The 20,782-nt window shown below is 44.3% G+C and overlaps 2 protein-coding genes across 2 annotated transcripts; both read right to left on the bottom strand.

Moving 5' to 3' along the window:
• Positions 1 to 7,282: 7,282 nt before the first annotated feature.
• On the bottom strand, positions 7,283 to 10,098 carry LOC128704465 (actin-2, muscle-specific-like). The gene is made up of 2 exons (XM_053799607.2): positions 9,965 to 10,098; positions 7,283 to 8,756 (listed from the first exon to the last, which is right to left on the bottom strand). Exon 2 carries the CDS (start codon positions 8,728 to 8,730, stop codon positions 7,597 to 7,599), a length of 1,134 nt encoding a protein of 377 aa, XP_053655582.2. The 5' UTR covers positions 8,731 to 8,756; positions 9,965 to 10,098; the 3' UTR covers positions 7,283 to 7,596.
• Positions 10,099 to 13,440: 3,342 nt separating this feature from the next.
• Positions 13,441 to 16,289, bottom strand: LOC128704342 (actin-3, muscle-specific). The gene is made up of 2 exons (XM_053799507.2): positions 16,168 to 16,289; positions 13,441 to 14,835 (listed from the first exon to the last, which is right to left on the bottom strand). Exon 2 carries the CDS (start codon positions 14,811 to 14,813, stop codon positions 13,683 to 13,685), a length of 1,131 nt encoding a protein of 376 aa, XP_053655482.1. The 5' UTR covers positions 14,814 to 14,835; positions 16,168 to 16,289; the 3' UTR covers positions 13,441 to 13,682.
• Between the last annotated feature and the right edge of the window lie 4,493 nt (positions 16,290 to 20,782).

Below are 20,782 nucleotides of genomic sequence, written 5' to 3' on the forward strand. Positions count from 1 at the left end.
TGTAGTGTACAGCTGCAGGTGTTCCCACACTGTAGTGTACAGCTGCAGGTGTTCCCACACTGTAGTGTACAGCTGTTGGTGTTCCCACACTGTAGTGTACAGCTGTTGGTGTTCCCACACTGTAGTGTACAGCTGCTGGTGTTCCCACACTGTAGTGTACAGCTGCAGGTGTTCCAACACTGTAGTGTACAGCTGCAGGTGTTCCAACACTGTAGTGTACAGCTGCTGGTGTTCCAACACTGTAGTGTACAGCTGCTGGTGTTCCCACACTGTAGTGTACAGCTGCAGGTGTTCCCACACTGTAGTGTACAGCTGCTGGTGTTCCAACACTGTAGTGTACAGCTGCTGGTGTTCCCACACTGTAGTGTACAGCTGCAGGTGTTCCCACACTGTAGTGTACAGCTGCTGGTGTTCCCACTCTGTAGTGTACAGCTGCTGGTGTTCCCACACTGTAGTGTACAGCTGCAGGTGTTCCCACACTGTAGTGTACAGCTGCTGGTGTTCCCACACTGTAGTGTACAGCTGCTGGTGTTCCAACACTGTAGTGTACAGCTGCAGGTGTTCCCACACTGTAGTGTACAGCTGCAGGTGTTCCAACACTGTAGTGTACAGCTGCAGGTGTTCCCACAATGTAGTGTACAGCTGCAGGTGTTCCAACACTGTAGTGTACAGCTGTTGGTGTTCCAACACTGTAGTGTACAGCTGTTGGTGTTCCCACACTGTAGTGTACAGCTGCTGGTGTTCCCACACTGTAGTGTACAGCTGCTGGTGTTCCCACACTGTAGTGTACAGCTGCAGGTGTTCCCACACTGTAGTGTACAGCTGCTGGTGTTCCCACACTGTAGTGTACAGCTGCTGGTGTTCCCACACTGTAGTGTACAGCTGCAGGTGTTCCCACACTGTAGTGTACAGCTGCTGGTGTTCCCACACTGTAGTGTACAGCTGCTGGTGTTCCCACACTGTAGTGTACAGCTGCAGGTGTTCCCACACTGTAGTGTACAGCTGCTGGTGTTCCCACACTGTAGTGTACAGCTGCTGGTGTTCCCACACTGTAGTGTACAGCTGCTGGTGTTCCCACACTGTAGTGTACAGCTGCTGGTGTTCCCACACTGTAGTGTACAGCTGCAGGTGTTCCCACACTGTAGTGTACAGCTGCTGGTGTTCCAACACTGTAGTGTACAGCTGCAGGTGTTCCCACACTGTAGTGTACAGCTGCTGGTGTTCCCACACTGTAGTGTACAGCTGCTGGTGTTCCCACACTGTAGTGTACAGCTGCAGGTGTTCCCACACTGTAGTGTACAGCTGCAGGTGTTCCAACACTGTAGTGTACAGCTGCTGGTGTTCCAACACTGTAGTGTACAGCTGCAGGTGTTCCCACACTGTAGTGTACAGCTGCTGGTGTTCCAACACTGTAGTGTACAGCTGCAGGTGTTCCCACACTGTAGTGTACAGCTGCTGGTGTTCCAACACTGTAGTGTACAGCTGCAGGTGTTCCCACACTGTAGTGTACAGCTGCAGGTGTTCCCACACTGTAGTGTACAGCTGCTGGTGTTCCCACACTGTAGTGTACAGCTGCAGGTGTTCCCACACTGTAGTGTACAGCTGCAGGTGTTCCCACACTGTAGTGTACAGCTGCTGGTGTTCCAACACTGTAGTGTACAGCTGCAGGTGTTCCCACACTGTAGTGTACAGCTGTTGGTGTTCCCACACTGTAGTGTACAGCTGTTGGTGTTCCAACACTGTAGTGTACAGCTGCTGGTGTTCCCACACTGTAGTGTACAGCTGTTGGTGTTCCAACACTGTAGTGTACAGCTGTTGGTGTTCCCACACTGTAGTGTACAGCTGCAGGTGTTCCCACACTGTAGTGTACAGCTGTTGGTGTTCCCACACTGTAGTGTACAGCTGCTGGTGTTCCCACACTGTAGTGTACAGCTGCTGGTGTTCCAACACTGTAGTGTACAGCTGCTGGTGTTCCCACACTGTAGTGTACAGCTGCTGGTGTTCCCACACTGTAGTGTACAGCTGCTGGTGTTCCAACACTGTAGTGTACAGCTGCAGGTGTTCCCACACTGTAGTGTACAGCTGCAGGTGTTCCCACACTGTAGTGTACAGCTGCTGGTGTTCCCACACTGTAGTGTACAGCTGCAGGTGTTCCAACACTGTAGTGTACAGCTGCTGGTGTTCCCACACTGTAGTGTACAGCTGCTGGTGTTCCCACACTGTAGTGTACAGCTGCAGGTGTTCCCACACTGTAGTGTACAGCTGCAGGTGTTCCCACACTGTAGTGTACAGCTGCTGGTGTTCCCACACTGTAGTGTACAGCTGCTGGTGTTCCCACACTGTAGTGTACAGCTGCTGGTGTTCCAACACTGTAGTGTACAGCTGCAGGTGTTCCAACACTGTAGTGTACAGCTGCTGGTGTTCCCACACTGTAGTGTACAGCTGCTGGTGTTCCAACACTGTAGTGTACAGCTGCAGGTGTTCCCACACTGTAGTGTACAGCTGTTGGTGTTCCCACACTGTAGTGTACAGCTGCTGGTGTTCCCACACTGTAGTGTACAGCTGCTGGTGTTCCAACACTGTAGTGTACAGCTGCTGGTGTTCCCACACTGTAGTGTACAGCTGCAGGTGTTCCCACACTGTAGTGTACAGCTGCAGGTGTTCCCACACTGTAGTGTACAGCTGCAGGTGTTCCCACACTGTAGTGTACAGCTGCAGGTGTTCCCACACTGTAGTGTACAGCTGCTGGTGTTCCCACACTGTAGTGTACAGCTGCTGGTGTTCCCACACTGTAGTGTACAGCTGCTGGTGTTCCAACACTGTAGTGTACAGCTGTTGGTGTTCCCACACTGTAGTGTACAGCTGCTGGTGTTCCCACACTGTAGTGTACAGCTGCTGGTGTTCCCACACTGTAGTGTACAGCTGCTGGTGTTCCCACACTGTAGTGTACAGCTGCAGGTGTTCCCACACTGTAGTGTACAGCTGCAGGTGTTCCCACACTGTAGTGTACAGCTGCAGGTGTTCCCACACTGTAGTGTACAGCTGCAGGTGTTCCAACACTGTAGTGTACAGCTGTTGGTGTTCCAACACTGTAGTGTACAGCTGTTGGTGTTCCCACACTGTAGTGTACAGCTGCAGGTGTTCCAACACTGTAGTGTACAGCTGTTGGTGTTCCAACACTGTAGTGTACAGCTGCAGGTGTTCCAACACTGTAGTGTACAGCTGTTGGTGTTCCCACACTGTAGTGTACAGCTGTTGGTGTTCCAACACTGTAGTGTACAGCTGCAGGTGTTCCCACACTGTAGTGTACAGCTGTTGGTGTTCCCACACTGTAGTGTACAGCTGCAGGTGTTCCCACACTGTAGTGTACAGCTGCTGGTGTTCCAACACTGTAGTGTACAGCTGCAGGTGTTCCCACACTGTAGTGTACAGCTGCTGGTGTTCCCACACTGTAGTGTACAGCTGCTGGTGTTCCCACACTGTAGTGTACAGCTGCAGGTGTTCCCACACTGTAGTGTACAGCTGCTGGTGTTCCCACACTGTAGTGTACAGCTGCAGGTGTTCCAACACTGTAGTGTACAGCTGCAGGTGTTCCAACACTGTAGTGTACAGCTGCTGGTGTTCCCACACTGTAGTGTACAGCTGCAGGTGTTCCAACACTGTAGTGTACAGCTGCAGGTGTTCCAACACTGTAGTGTACAGCTCCTGGTGTTCCAACACTGTAGTGTACAGCTGTTGGTGTTCCAACACTGTAGTGTACAGCTGTTGGTGTTCCCACACTGTAGTGTACAGCTGCAGGTGTTCCAACACTGTAGTGTACAGCTGTTGGTGTTCCAACACTGTAGTGTACAGCTGCAGGTGTTCCAACACTGTAGTGTACAGCTGTTGGTGTTCCCACACTGTAGTGTACAGCTGTTGGTGTTCCAACACTGTAGTGTACAGCTGCAGGTGTTCCCACACTGTAGTGTACAGCTGCTGGTGTTCCCACACTGTAGTGTACAGCTGCAGGTGTTCCCACACTGTAGTGTACAGCTGCTGGTGTTCCAACACTGTAGTGTACAGCTGCTGGTGTTCCAACACTGTAGTGTACAGCTGCTGGTGTTCCAACACTGTAGTGTACAGCTGCTGGTGTTCCCACACTGTAGTGTACAGCTGCAGGTGTTCCCACACTGTAGTGTACAGCTGCTGGTGTTCCCACACTGTAGTGTACAGCTGCAGGTGTTCCAACACTGTAGTGTACAGCTGCAGGTGTTCCAACACTGTAGTGTACAGCTGCTGGTGTTCCCACACTGTAGTGTACAGCTGCAGGTGTTCCAACACTGTAGTGTACAGCTGCAGGTGTTCCAACACTGTAGTGTACAGCTGCTGGTGTTCCCACACTGTAGTGTACAGCTGCTGGTGTTCCCACACTGTAGTGTACAGCTGCTGGTGTTCCAACACTGTAGTGTACAGCTGCAGGTGTTCCAACACTGTAGTGTACAGCTGCAGGTGTTCCAACACTGTAGTGTACAGCTGCTGGTGTTCCCACACTGTAGTGTACAGCTGCAGGTGTTCCCACACTGTAGTGTACAGCTGCAGGTGTTCCCACACTGTAGTGTACAGCTGCAGGTGTTCCCACACTGTAGTGTACAGCTGCTGGTGTTCCAACACTGTAGTGTACAGCTGCAGGTGTTCCCACACTGTAGTGTACAGCTGCTGGTGTTCCAACACTGTAGTGTGCAACTGCAGGTGTTCCAACACTGTAGTGTACAGCTGCAGGTGTTCCAACACTGTAGTGTACAGCTGCAGGTGTTCCCACACTGTAGTGTACAGCTGCTGGTGTTCCAACACTGTAGTGTACAGCTGCAGGTGTTCCAACACTGTAGTGTACAGCTGCAGGTGTTCCAACACTGTAGTGTACAGCTGCAGGTGTTCCCACACTGTAGTGTACAGCTGCTGGTGTTCCCACACTGTAGTGTACAGCTGCTGGTGTTCCCACACTGTAGTGTACAGCTGTTGGTGTTCCCACACTGTAGTGTACAGCTGCAGGTGTTCCCACACTGTAGTGTACAGCTGTTGGTGTTCCCACACTGTAGTGTACAGCTGTTGGTGTTCCCACACTGTAGTGTACAGCTGTTGGTGTTCCCACACTGTAGTGTACAGCTGTTGGTGTTCCCACACTGTAGTGTACAGCTGTTGGTGTTCCCACACTGTAGTGTACAGCTGTTGGTGTTCCCACACTGTAGTGTACAGCTGTAGGTGTTCCCACACTGTAGTGTACAGCTGTTGGTGTTCCAACACTGTAGTGTACAGCTGCTGGTGTTCCCACACTGTAGTGTACAGCTGCTGGTGTTCCCACACCACTGTAGTGTACAGCTGCTGGTATTCCCACACTGTAGTGTACAGCTGCTGGTGTTCTCACACTGTAGTGTACAGCTGTTGGTGTTCCCACACTGTAGTGTACAGCTGTTGGTGTTCCCACACTGTAGTGTACAGCTGCAGGTGTTCCCACACTGTAGTGTACAGCTGCTGGTGTTCCCACACTGTAGTGTACAGCTGCTGGTGTTCCCACACTGTAGTGTACAGCTGCAGGTGTTCCCACACTGTAGTGTACAGCTGCTGGTGTTCCCACACTGTAGTGTACAGCTGCTGGTGTTCCCACACTGTAGTGTACAGCTGCTGGTGTTCCAACACTGTAGTGTACAGCTGCAGGTGTTCCCACACTGTAGTGTACAGCTGCTGGTGTTCCAACACTGTAGTGTACAGCTGTTGGTGTTCCCACACTGTAGTGTACAGCTGTTGGTGTTCCCACACTGTAGTGTACAGCTGCAGGTGTTCCCACACTGTAGTGTACAGCTGCTGGTGTTCCCACACTGTAGTGTACAGCTGCTGGTGTTCCAACACTGTCGTGTACAGCTGCAGGTGTTCCCACACTGTAGTGTACAGCTGCTGGTGTTCCCACACTGTAGTGTACAGATGCTGGTGTTCCCACACTGTAGTGTACAGCTGCTGGTGTTCCAACACTGTAGTGTACAGCTGCAGATGTTCCCACACTGTAGTGTACAGCTGCTTGTGTTCCAACACTGTAGTGTACAGCTGTTGGTGTTCCCACACTGTAGTGTACAGCTGTTGGTGTTCCCACACTGTAGTGTACAGCTGCAGGTGTTCCCACACTGTAGTGTACAGCTGCTGGTGTTCCCACACTGTAGTGTACAGCTGCTGGTGTTCCAACACTGTAGTGTACAGCTGCTGGTGTTCCCACACTGTAGTGTACAGCTGCTGGTGTTCCCACACTGTAGTGTACAGCTGCTGGTGTTCCCACACTGTAGTGTACAGCTGCTGGTGTTCCAACACTGTAGTGTACAGCTGCTGGTGTTCCCACACTGTAGTGTACAGCTGCTGGTGTTCCCACACTGTAGTGTACAGCTGCTGGTGTTCCCACACTGTAGTGTACAGCTGCTGGTGTTCCCACACTGTAGTGTACAGCTGCAGGTGTTCCCACACTGTAGTGTACAGCTGCTGGTGTTCCCACACTGTAGTGTACAGCTGCTGGTGTTCCAACACTGTAGTGTACAGCTGCTGGTGTTCCCACACTGTAGTGTACAGCTGCTGGTGTTCCCACACTGTAGTGTACAGCTGCTGGTGTCCCCACACTGTAGTGTACAGCTGCTGGTGTTCCAACACTGTAGTGTACAGCTGCTGGTGTTTGCAGTGTCTTGGTTAAGAAACAATTAAGTGGTCAGCTCCACGTTCATAAATTTTTCGCTTCTAAACGAAAAGCTAAATTAAAATTTGATCTTTATTAAAAGCGTCTTGAATCTCTTTCTTCCTTTCATATTTTACCCAAAAATGATGTTTTTGGCGGGTTCTCGGATTACACAGAATTAAGCACCATTTTTATGTACCCCAGATCCCCTTTCCATGAATATTGTTTAATTATTACTTATAAAATTCCAGATTATTGAGCCATACAAATATCTGAATATTTCTAATTCTGTGAGCGTTTATCTTTCTTCTCTATGATAATTAAGCCCACAACATTTTTCGTTACTGTATTATGCATTATTTCATATATAATTTAGGTTTTTATAGGTAATAAGTCAGTTAATGATAGCAGAGGGACTGTAAGGAATTGAAAAATAAAAGTCTCAGCTGGGCTGCCTCCTTCGTTAAAAAAATAATGAAATATGTTATTAAATAAACATTAGTGGTAAAATAAAAAAACAAAATATTGTAATACTCAGCTTTATTTGTGATACCATTATTTATGCTATTGAAAATTGGTAATTCAGTAGTAATTGTATTGTATTAGTGTGTGTGTGTGTGTGTGTGTGTGTGTGTGTGTGTGTGTGTGTGTGTGTGTGTGTGTGTGTGTGTGTGTGTGTGTGTGTGTGTTTGTGTGTGTGTGTGTGTGTGTGTGTGTGTGTGTCTGTTTGCTTGTGTTCATACATGTGTGTGTTTGTTAACGTATAAATTATGCTAGCAGTGACCTCTTCACATTGGCATTATTCAACAGGTCCTGAGAGAAACACGGGTGAATATATTACTAGGAAGAGAAGTCTGTGTCGTTCAGTAGGAACAAACTGAATCTACGAAATCGTGCCATCGAAGTAACATTTAGAAGCACTTGCGGTGGACGATGCCGGGGCCGGATTCCTCATACTCCTCCTTGGTGATCCACATGGTCTGGAAGGTGGACAGTGAGGCCAGGATGGAACCACCGATCCAGACGGAGTACTTACGCTCAGGAGGAGCAATGATCTTGATTTTGATGGTAGCAGGAGCCAAATTAGTGATTTCCTTCTGCATGCGGTCAGCAATACCAGGGTACATGGTGGTACCACCAGACATGACAATGTTGGCGAACAGGTCCTTCCTGATGTCAATGTCGCACCTCATGATTGAGGTATGAACTGTCTCGTGGACACCAGCAGATTCCATACCCAGGAAGGAAGGCTGGAAGATAGCCTCGGGGCAACGGAAGCGCTCATTACCAATGGTGATGACCTGACCATCGGGAAGCTCGTAGGACTTGTCCAGGGAAGTAGAAGCAGCAGCAACATTCATCTCATTCTCGAAGTCAAGGGCGATGTAGCAAAGCTTCTCCTTGATGTCACGAACAATCTCACGCTCAGCTGTAGTGGTGAAGGAGTAGCCACGCTCAGTTAGAATCTTCATCATATATGCAGTGAGATCCCGACCAGCAAGATCGAGACGAAGGATGGCATGAGGAAGAGCGAAACCTTCATAGACGGGAACCATGTGAGAGACACCATCACCAGAGTCACACACCAGACCAGTGGTACGACCAGAGGCGTACAACGACAACACAGCCTGAATGGTAACATACATGGCTGGCATAGCGAATGTTTCGAACATGATCTGTGTCATCTTTTCACGGTTGGCCTTGGGGTTGAGGGGAGCTTCAGTCAACATTGTGGGGGACTCCTCAGGGGCAATACGAAGTTCATTGTAGAAGGTATGATGCCAGATCTTCTCCATGTCATCCCAGTTGGTGATGATGCCGTGCTCGATGGGGTACTTGAGAGTCAGGATACCTCTCTTGCTCTGGGCCTCATCACCGACGTAGGCGTCCTTCTGACCCATACCGACCATCACACCCTGGTGACGAGCGCGGCCGACGATGGAGGGAAAAACCGAACGGGGAGCGTCGTCACCAGCGAAGCCGGCCTTGACCATGCCGGAGCCATTGTCGCAGACAAGAGCTACCTGTTCCTCCTCGTCACACATAGCTGATGGTTTGAGTCAATCCCCACCTGAAAAATTTTTGTTATGATAATAAACGCCGTTGTATTGATTGCTGTATTATAAGGAAACCATTAAACTGCAAATCATCATAAATCTATTACATTTTATTCCAAAATTTTATTAAAACTTTACTTGTGTCTCATCCAAATTCCCAAGTAAGTTAAGCTATATGTTAATATTCTAAGCTTCTCAACTTTCAGCGTTATTATAGTCACAAGTTTCAATGCTTCTAACTTTCAAGTATCTTTAATAACTAGTATATGTAAGGCTGACAGTAAACTCTTTGTTTATATCTAACAGATTTAGGCTGAGAGTAAATTCTCAGTATATAAACGAGAACACTTATGAGTATATTTCAGTTACGTTTTAGATACCACTAGGCTACGATCTACTTAAATACCCTCATATCCAAATTTACTTTAGAATAGTTGAATACTAAATGTTTCTAGCCAATAACACCGACATCAGTTACGACGCAAAACACGAAGTCACTATTTACTTTGTTTCTTTAATAGAACTTGAGAGTATGGTAAATGATAGACTAGTTGCAGTGGAGGTCTTCGTTGGTACAACGTTTCACCCATTAATGGGTTTTCTCAAGTATTTGATAAAATCTACTCGTAGGCGATAAGTTGTACCAATGAAGAATTCCACTGTATATGAATGGTTCAAAGAACCGACACGTTGTTAAATTTGACACATGTGCAACTCTTGGGTATCTTTATTGAGGAAACGTTTCGCCACACAGTGGCTTCATAATTCCATACAAAGGATAAACTTGAAGAACAGGAGGAGAATGAGGTAATCAGTCCCTCAGCCTTGAGTCGATGTGGTCAGTCCATCAAGGCTGAGGGACTGATTACCTCATTCTCCTCCTGTTCTTCAAGTTTATCCTTTGTATGGACTGATGAAGCCACTATATGGCGAAACGTTTCCTCAATAAAGATACCCAAGAGTTGCACATGTGTCCAATTTAACAAGAACTCCACTGTTGCTGACATGTCTCTCTTTCCTTGTCATGCCGCCTCCAGTTTCTAACTCAGGTAGTTACCACCTCTGAGGAGAAAATGGCTCAGAAGAAAAACACGGCATTTCACAAGTTTTCAGAGGGGCAAGTGATGCTTTCACACAATGGTTGTTAACCCGTTGGCGTGGAAGATTAAGGCATCCACTGCGTTGAATTTCTAACACAGACTTGGCGTGGAACATGACTTACCGAGCACTGACCGACACAGGAGTCGAGTGCAGACTGAGAGACCTGCACAAATGACTTTCTTTTATAGGGAGTCACTGCAGGGTTTAACGTGCAAATATTCACGCATGATAATTAGAGTCTGTTCAATGGTTAAATGCCTTCTGGCTTACTCAGGTAAAAGTTGGTACGGCCCACTGAAGGTCGTGGTGGACAGGTAAGATGGATAAGAACCAGTTTACTGCTGTGTCGCGTGAGCAATAATTTGTAATCCCTGGCAAGAAAGTGTGTTCCTTCTTGCTTTTATCTTCGAAATAACAAAATAGCGGTTTGTGTGAGAGGATTTTTTGGAGAGAGGCCGGGAAGGGAGAGGGGAGAGCTCTGCTGCACTAATCATCTGAGGAACTGAGGCTAACACGGCCTATTGTGCTTACCGTCTTAGGCTATTTGTTTTTATTTTTTAAATAAGGGTTTTTAGGTTTCTGTTATACTGGTTTTTGTGCTCTGTTCCTAGACCTAAGTGCCGAATAGGTAAAACTTGCGATTTTGGCTTTAATAGCGACGCTTTTCTTGTCGAATAAAGCAACCGAAAATTTGTGTATGCAATAATTTTGCAAAAATCATTCTGAACCTAACGAAAAAAATATATTTCATTGTGTTTTTTTATTATTAAATTACTGTAAATTTGTCTAAAATATATTTAGTTGGATTGGGCTAAATTAAATGTGGCAGATGTTGCAAATGTATGGAACAGGAGGTAGGTTACTGAAAGCAGTGAGGAGTTTTTACGAGGATAGTGAGGCTCAAGTTATAGTATGTAGGAAAGAGGGAGATTATTTACCAGTAAAAGTAGGCCTTAGACAGGGATGTGTGATGTCACCGTGGTTATTTAATATATTTATAGATGGGGTTGTAAGAGAAGTGAATGATCGGGTGTTGGCAAGACGTGTGGGGTTAAAACATAAAGAATTTAACACAAAGTGGGAGTTGTCACAGTTGCTCTTTGCTGATGACACTGTGCTTCTGAGAGATTCTGAAGAGAAGTTGCAGAGGTTGGTGGATGAGTTTGGTAGGGTATGCAAAAGAAATTAAAAGTGGATATAAGAAAGAGTAAGGTGATGAGGATAACAAAAAAAATTAGGTAACGAAAGACTGGATATCAGGTTGGAGGGAGAGAGTATGGAGGAGGTGAATGTATTCAGATATTTGGGAGTGGACGTGTCAGCGGATGGGTCTATGAAAGATGAGGTGAATCATAGAATTGATGAGAGGAAAAAGGTGAGTTGTGCACTGAGGAGTCTGTGGAGACAAAGAACTTTGTCAGTTGAGGCAAAGAGGGGAATGTATGAGAGTATAACTATACATATACATGTACAAGCATATATATACACACCTTTCTGGGGTTTCCTTCTATTTTCTTACTGGTTCTTGGTCTTGTTTATTTCTTCTTATCTCCATGGAGAAGTGGAACAGAATTCTTCCACCGTAAACCATGCGTGTCGTAAGAGGCAACTAAAATGCCGGGAGCAAGGGGCTAGTAACTCCTTCTGTATAAATTATTAAATTTAAAAAGAGAAACTTTCGTTTTTCTTTTTGGGCCACCCTGCCTCGGTGGGATACGGCCAGTTTGTTGAAAGAAAGAATATACGAGAGCTGTTAATCTTGTGAAGGGTATGTGTGGGGTATAGGGCCAATCCTTGTAAGCACACTGTGCCTCTGAAACTCTTCTAAACTGAGACACAGATCACAGCATCATTCGTGTATCCTCAGCTGGGTGAGTGCATCAGTTACTGTCCGCCGACGTGCAGAAAAAAAACGAGGAGATTTACGAGACCATCTCCCTCTGTTTTTTTTTTTACCAACATTTAAGACTTCTGCAGAATTAATGATCAGAGTTCCTACTATGTTTTTTTTTTTTGTGTGTGTTAGGGGCTGTTAGCTTGGCTCGGGACATATCAAAGTCTGGCTCTAATCTTTATCGTGACGGTATTGTGTTGGTGTAAAGTTTTTCAAGACTGAGTAATATTCATATTATGATTCTGTTATTGATTTAGTTGACTTAAATTCTCAAGTATGCAAATTAACCACAGTGAAAAATTCGTAAATTCTAAGCAAACCATACCAAGGGTGGGGTTTGAACCCGCTGTCAGAGTCGTAGTGAAATTCTAAGAGCTTTCGCGATTTCTCACATTAACAAGGATAATGATAATGTGTGAAATCACCAAAGCTACTGGAATTTCACTATATTTTCAGTGTAGTTATTCTGCATATTGTGATATCATCTGTTTCCTGTGATCTCATTGCATACTCGAGTATGTTCTCAGGTGTAAGCAGGCCAGAATTCACAATTATGCATGTTATTACAACCCAGGAATCCCAAAGGCCTCTCATCCTGGGTGTAAAGGGAGCAAAATAAACACAGCAGAAAAACTTTTGACTTACATTGTCCTTCACCAATTTAGAACAGAAGTATGTACACTATATACACTATGTACAACGATAGGTATTAGTGCACTCCACTAGAGAGCAGACCGTGCTTCAACCAGCTCTAGAATGGGAATGACAAGGGCAGACAGGAGAGTGGTACCCACATAACCTCTGCGATTGCCAAAACCATCTTTTCATTAGCTGGAACCTGGGTACTGGTTGAATGACGGGGGCCCCATCATCAACCCTTAGTACCTGGTTCGCTGGTTGGGGAAGATAGCCTTTCAATGAGGGTGTGTACATGCGCTGAATAAAGGTTACGTACTCTTTGCATGCCACACACGTAAAATTGAAAAAAATACATTAGTTGAAAAGTAGAAATACCCAAGCTCCTTCTGTCATATTTTAGAGTGAGAAATAGTTTACTACTCTTGATTCTTTATTCTCACTCTTCTGAAGATATGTATGCAAACCCATGAAAGCGCTCAGTTATTTCTGTATTTCTCTCTGTGGTATTTTTATGAGTATTTATAATATATATGCAGTATGTATAGGTAAGGTAAAGTTCGTCAGGAAACAGGACAAGCGTTTCCTGACGCGGGTCTTAGATGACCCGCCTTTGGAGCTTTTGGTCATCTGACCGAGGCCTTCCACTGGCTTACCGGTCCACCCTATTAAAAATTATGGTCATAATTATAATCATTTAAGATTAATATCCTAATAGTATGTATAGGTGGTGCCAAAATATGTGGTACTTCTCTTATCAATGAAACAACGAAGGGTGAAAAAGGCAAGAAATACCAGAGTCAAATTCATCAGAATGCTTTCTCGTTGTTGAGAATTTTCAAGTATACGAGTCGAGCATTTTTTGACAGGGACAGAAAAAAAATAGGATTGGAGTTTGTCTCCCCAGTTCTAGAATATAATATATTGTGGCTATGATGAGTGGTATCACGTCTGGCAGTGGAACTGACCCCATCAAAAACGTCAATAAAAATTAATTGATATTTTCTGCACTTATCTTAAACGGTCGATATATTGAAAAATATGTTAGGAAATACAAAGGCATTAAGTATAAGTAATAATTTATTTTTATTCCGTTTATAGTACGTGTGCTTAGGTAGTAAAATACACATGCATACTTAATAAATTGATAAAACAATGGTGAAAATCATGTCTTATAAAGAATATATAAAAATATTTAGGGATTTTTAAACGAAAGAAATATAGTTCATGATATTATTTTGTTTTAGAAGCTTAATATTCAAACATAATCATAATTTGTATCACAGTTATAATAGAACAAGTGCACAGTTTAGAAGCACTTGCGGTGGACGATGCCGGGGCCGGACTCGTCGTATTCGTATTTAGTGATCCACATAGTCTGGAAGGTGGACAGTGAGGCCAGGATGGAACCACCGATCCAGACGGAGTACTTACGCTCGGGAGGAGCAATGATCTTGATCTTGATGGTTGGGGGAGCCAGAGCAGTGATTTCCTTCTGCATGCGGTCAGCAATACCAGGGTACATGGTAGTACCACCAGACATGACGTTGTTGGCGAACAGATCCTTCCTGATGTCAATGTCGCACCTCATGATGGAGTTGTAAACCGTCTCGTGGATACCCAAAGATTCCATACCCAGGAAGGAAGGCTGGAATAGAGACTCAGGGCAGCGGAAACGTTCGTTGCCAATAGTAATAACTTGACCATCAGGAAGCTCATAGGACTTTTCAAGGGAACTGGAAGCAGCAGCAACATTCATTTCATTCTCGAAGTCAAGGGCGATGTAGCAAAGCTTCTCCTTGATGTCACGGACAATCTCACGCTCAGCTGTGGTGGTGAAGGAGTAACCACGCTCAGTCATGATCTTCATGAGATACTGAGTCAGGTCACGACCAGCAAGGTCAAGACGAAGGATAGCATGAGGAAGAGCGTAACCCTCGTACACAGGAACCATATGGGTCACACCATCACCAGAGTCACACACAAGACCAGTGGTACGACCAGAAGCGTATAGCGACATCACGGCCTGAATAGCCACATACATAGCCGGCATAGCAAAAGTTTCAAACATGATCTGTGTCATCTTCTCGCGGTTGGCTTTAGGGTTGAGAGGAGCCTCAGTCAACAATGTTGGAGACTCTTCAGGGGCAATACGGAGCTCATTATAGAATGTATGATGCCAGATCTTCTCCATGTCGTCCCAGTTGGTGATGATGCCGTGCTCGATGGGGTACTTGAGAGTCAGGACACCTCTCTTGCTCTGGGCCTCATCACCGACATAGGCGTCCTTCTGACCCATACCGACCATCACACCCTGGTGACGAGCGCGGCCGACGATGGAAGGAAAGACAGAGCGGGGAGCGTCGTCACCAGCGAAGCCGGCCTTGCAGAGACCAGAGCCATTGTCCACCACAAGTGCTACTTCTTCTTCGTCACACATGGTTGTCGGTTGTCAAACTCTTCTGAAAATAAAGTGAAAAGTTCTAAAATGACATATTCATGAGTATTAATAAGCCATTACATAGCCATAAAGTATATATACGTATGTATGAGTAATATTCATGTTTTGGAGGAAATAGGGAAAAGTGAGCATACTCTACTGGTTTCTTTACTGAAAATTAATAATATAAAGCGCGTCCAGTTAAATATTTTAGTATTTTTCTAAACTGAATTTCAGTCAGGGTCGGTGCCACCTCTTAGCTGAGCTAAGACGGCAAAACTAAATACAAAATTGACATTTTTTTAAATTGACAATTTCATTGCTCCTCTTTGAGCCTCACTTCACCATAATGGAGATCGCGGAAAGATAGACTTTAAAAATCCCGTGAAAACTCAATAAGAAATGTATATTCACTGTGACAAATATTTTTTCCGTTTTCGCGTAAAATAGATCTTTAATTATAAATGCATAAATATATTTTTTTATTGTTACTAACACTCAATATTAACTTTCGTTGGTATATTGAGTCTGGGGAAGAGTGAAGCCATGGAAGCTCGATCCTACTTGAGAGACTTGATCCTCTTGTTCACGAAATTGTAATAACACGATTGGAGACAAATGAAGGAGCTAGTGGAGCCTGAACCCATGACCTGTGAGCTTTAGAACTCACTTGCCATGGGTTCAAGCCTCTCCCGTTCCGTGATTTTGTCCTCTGATCACTAAGTTGGGTGTAAACAGTGTCTCGACCTGAACATGGCAGCGGGTGTTGGGTTAAGCCGGATCAGAAAGTTTCTTAAGAGTGTCAAACACCCTTGCACAGTTACAGGTTGTCGCGTCTTCTGTTTGCTGAAGGTGTCTCAGCTGGCTCGGTTATTATGATATATAAATGTACCTCGCCATCGGCAGCTAGAAATAACAAGAAGGCACAATACTGTGACTGGAACAATACACAAATTAACCGTAAAGTAAAAGGACACAAGTGCAACTAATGTGACATTTATTGTGGCAACGTTTCGCTCTCCAGGAGCTTTATCAAGCCATTACCGTAATGGCTTGATAAAGCTCCTGGAGAGCGAAACGTTGCCACAATAAATATCACATTAGTTGCACTTGTGTCCTTTTACTTTACAAATTGTCGGTAATTCTACCAACTTTATTACAAATAAACCGCACATATGAGAGAGGAGCTTACGGTCAGACTTGGATTATTTACAAAGTCACGCAAATTTAGCAAAGTCACACTAGTAACTTTGTAAATTGTCTAAGTCGGACCTAAACGTCGTCGTAAGCTACTCTCTCGTATGTGCGAATTATATGTGTATCAGCACTAGCCTAACTGACTAGCCTAACTTACTGCGAACTTCTGCAAATTCTAGTAACGACTGAGACGACCCGGCCAATGTGTTCTCTTTATATAAGGAACTAACACAGAGCTAAAATCTCGTAGTGTTATTTTTTGCCAGCGTTGAATCCCAAATATATTTAAGTTTTATATAAACAACAGTCACTGGCCTGCACTTCAACCAACAGAATCCTTGAATACACATCGACCTCGTGAATCACACCAGATGGTGATAGTAAGAAATATAACTCTAACTTTCAACACTAAATAATCAAGATAACAGTTTAGAAGACCAGGAAAAAATACAAATCTACCCTCTGCCTCCCTTTTCCACGAATCACCTGTTAAATTCCGCTTGAGAATGTCATCCAAAACAAGTAAGGTTATTTGTAATGGTACATGAGTCATGTTTTTGCTCTCCTTACAGGGACTACTCAGTAGCCTGGATGACAGCCAAGTGTGGTAGTGGGCGGATTCCATTTTTTTGCCTTAGACTTTACGTAACCATGCCCAGCCCCCATCTCAAGCACAAACAAGTGGTCACCACCAATACATCTTTATGATATAACACGCAGTAACTGTGTCTCCTTTGAGTAACATCGCAGCTTTATACATCATTAGTAAGGCCTCACCTAGATTATGCAGCTTTATACATCATTAGTAAGGCCTCACCTAGATTATGCAGCTTTATACATCATTAGTAAGGCCTCACCTAGATTATGCAGCTTTATACATCATTAGTAAGGCCTCACCTAGATTATGCAGCTTTATACATCATTAGTAAGGCCTCACCTAGATTATGCAGCTTTATACATCATTAGTAAGGCCTCACCTAGATTATGCAGCTTTATACATCATTAGTAAGGCCTCACCTAGATTATGCAGCTCAATTCTGGTCTCCATATTACAGAATGGATATAAATTCGTTAGAAAACATTCAGCGTAGGATGACTAAATTAATACATAGCATTAGAAATCTTCCTTGTGAAGAAAGATTGAAGACTCTTAAGTTACATTCACTTGTTAGGCGGAGAATGAGGGGAGACCTGATCGAAGTGTATAAGTGGAAGATAGGTATTAATAAAGGGGATATTGGAAATAAATGGTATAAAATACCGACACAATGGAAATATAAACACATATGCAGTATAATGTGATCCTTTATTGACTACGTTTCGCCCACACAGTGGGCTTTTTCAAGTCACAAACAGAACTACCTGGGGTGGAAGGAACGCGAGTATTTATAGTCAGGTTCAGAATGCTGAGGTCAGGTGGAGAATGCTGCATCTGATGATGTACCGAGTGGGGTTATAGAGTCTAAAATCTCGGGTAGCTTGGAAAGGAGATTGGATAAGTTTGTGAGCAGACCTTCTACAGTGTTCTTATGTGGGATAGCGATGAAGAAGTTTCTTGGCAAGTGGTTCAGCTATGTTATAGAAGCCACTATTCTGGTTGAAGTTGTCGGATATAGAAATAAGTGATGATTCCAGGATTCTTCGGTATTGAGTGTCGTCTTCTGTGGCGATAAGTCTTGAGTTTCTGTAGTTTATCAAGTGGTTGTGTGAATTACGGTGTTGTACGCAGGCATTCCTTGTGTCGTCAGACCTCCTTGCGTCAGGTGAGGTGACGCGTGGGTAGAGGTGGTAGTAGTAGTAGTAGTAGTAGTAGTGGAACTAAGGAGGTGAGGCAAGAGAGGGACCTGCTGGCATCATGTAACACCAGTTCCCAGGATGGGTAATATCCTCTTGCTTAGTAATTTTGAAATACTGTAACTTACTAAGCAAGAGGATATTACCCATCCTGGGAACTGGTGTTACTTGATGCCAGCAGGTCCCTCTCTAGCCTCACCTCCTTAGTTCCATTACTACTACTACTACTACTACCACCTCTTCCCACGCGTCACCTCACCTGACTCCTGCCACTATATATATATATATATATATATATATATATATATATATATATATATATATATATATATATATATATATATATATATATATATATATATATATATATATATATATATATATATATATATATATATATATATTATCACACTGGCCAATTCCCACCAAGGCAGGGTGGCCCGAAAAAGAAAAACTTTCACCATCATTCACTCCATCACTGTCTTGCCAGAATATATATATATATTATATATATATATATATATATATATATATATATATATATATATATATATATATATATATATATATGTGTGTGTGTGTGTGTGTGTGTGTGTGTGTGTGTGTGTGTGTGTGTGTGTGTGTGTTTTCTTAGTTTTCTCTGTATTAGGACTGAAGAAGCCACTCGTGGCGAAACGTTTCCTTTAATAAATGTCCTGAACTGTACATAAGTGTCTTTTTCCTTCCTCTTGTCTTCACGCTTTACCGAGCAAGTGTTGATGTGGTTAATTTTGAGGACAAGAGTCTATTGGCTACGCGAGTGTCATCAAAGCTGTGTTTCACCTAATACAGATTAAATTAAGCTCTCAATGCATTCCGATCGAGAGGTACACACCTCTCCGTGTATTTACAGTGTGAGATACACACTTCTCGTGTATACACACTGAGATACACCCATCTCAGTGTATAAACACAGATATACACACTTCTTTGTGTAAATACACAGAGATAAACTGCCAACAGAATGTAAATTAATGAATTAGCTAGAGCTTAGCTAGGAAACTCAAAGTCTAGGTCGAAATGTGTGTTGAATGATTTTTTCCTATACATACAAGAAAGGCTAGCATAGGCCCCATCGTGACTACAAATACACTTTAATTAGGCTAGCATGGTACAGTGGAGAGTGCATTATCTTGCTAGTTTTAGGATTGGTTTGCAGTTGTTGATGACAGGCGCTCGTGGGAGTGTATCCTGGAGGCAGTGACGAAGGAAAACATTGAAATATTCAACTTCATCAGGCTGGCCTGTTCCAGGATTTTGTCTAGTAAGGCTTATTAAGATTTTTGTCGATTAAGACACATGGAACTGAACTTTTCTCCAGGCTGAGGGACTGACTATCTCAAATACTTTGTATTTGATTGAAGGTACCCAACTGTTGCATATGTCTTAATCTTCAACTTATCGGTACTGTGTACCATTTTCAACAATAAGAGCTAAACCCGTATGGGTTGCACCTTGGGGAATGCTTTTAGGTCCGATCCTTGACTAAGAAGAAAAGAGTCCAGTTCACGGAATCAAGAGCCTTCTCCACCTCCCCCCCCCTTGGTGGCATCAAGGTACCTCCCTCGATGAGAGATGTTCTGCTGCCAGGTAGGATGGAGGTGAACGCGACCCCAGAGCAATTGCTTAGCTGTTCTTAGTTTACGTTGTTACGACATTCCCTCTTCCAACACCTTGGTATGTTTCACGCAACACCTGGGTATCTTTCAACACCTGGGTGTCTTTATTACGACGATGTTGCACACGGGTGTTGCACACGAGTGTTGCACACGGGTTCAGTGCATCAAGTTGAAGGGAATAAGAACATTATTATAACAATCATATCTAAATGCTAGATTCACTAGGGCAGGGGTCCCCAACCTGTGTCCCGAGGACCGCATGTGGCCCTTCTAGGAAATGGATGCGGCCCTCATCACACATTTGACCATCAAATGTGGCCCACTTGTGTAGGATGGTTGAGAACCACTGCTCTAGGGTCGTATGGCGCTGCAGGGTAGGATGGAGGGGTAATATGCCTGATCAGAGACCAGCGAGGGTGAAGAGTATGTCAGAGGCAGAGTTACACAAGATTTTGTTCGGATTTTTAACCCCTGAGGTTAGCCACCCAGGATTGCATAAAATCAGTGCGTCATCGAGGATTGTTTGTCTTATATCCACTGGGTTCACTCAATCTTGTCCCTCAGTATGCCACCCACACCAGTCTACTAATACCCCGGCACCTACTTGCTTGCTAGGTGAACAGGATGTTAGGTAAGACACATATGCAACAGTTAGACAACTTTATTCCGAAACGTTTCGCCTACACAGTAGGCTTCTTCAGTCGAATACAGAAAGTAGGCAGGAACAGTAGAGATGTGAAGACGATGTAATCAGTCCATCACCCTTGAAGACGTAGAATTTGAGGTTGTCAGTCCCTCAGCCTGGAGAAGTTCAGTTCCATAGTCAGGAACTATAGTCAGATAGTTCCTAACTGTTGCACATGTGTCTTACCTAACAACCTGTCGGTATTGTATACCATTTTGATATTCATCTAGGTGAACAGGAACAACAAATGTAAGGAAAAACGCCCAATATTTTCACCAAGCCAGGAATTGAACCTTGGACATTCAGTGTGTGAGGCGTGACCGCTGCCAACTAGGCCACGGGGTGCTAAAGAAAGGTATAATCAAAGTCAGTGTAATAAAACTGTTGCTGACAAAAAATCAAAGAGGGACTCTGTGTCAAAGATGAAACTATCAGCAAGATCAGATAAAGGGTTTTAAGGAATAAGAGCAACAACATTAGCAGTAAAATTTATTGTGTTAGGTTCTTTACCTGGCTCATCGACTTACAACGAAGAGATCAACAGTAGCTGTTTAATGCATGTGCTCCACCGCCAGCCTGGCCATCAATAACTTCATGCAATAAAGAGGCACATACAGCAAATGGAGATCTTCATT

The sequence above is a fragment of the Cherax quadricarinatus genome, chromosome 84 (assembly GCF_038502225.1).
Source record: "Cherax quadricarinatus isolate ZL_2023a chromosome 84, ASM3850222v1, whole genome shotgun sequence".
NCBI lineage: Eukaryota > Metazoa > Arthropoda > Malacostraca > Decapoda > Parastacidae > Cherax > Cherax quadricarinatus.

Coding starts and splice junctions, on each gene's coding strand:
- LOC128704465 (XM_053799607.2), bottom strand. CDS start 8,730: ATGTGTGACGAGGAGGAACAGGTAGCTCTTGTCTGCGACAATGGCTCC.
- LOC128704342 (XM_053799507.2), bottom strand. CDS start 14,813: ATGTGTGACGAAGAAGAAGTAGCACTTGTGGTGGACAATGGCTCTGGT.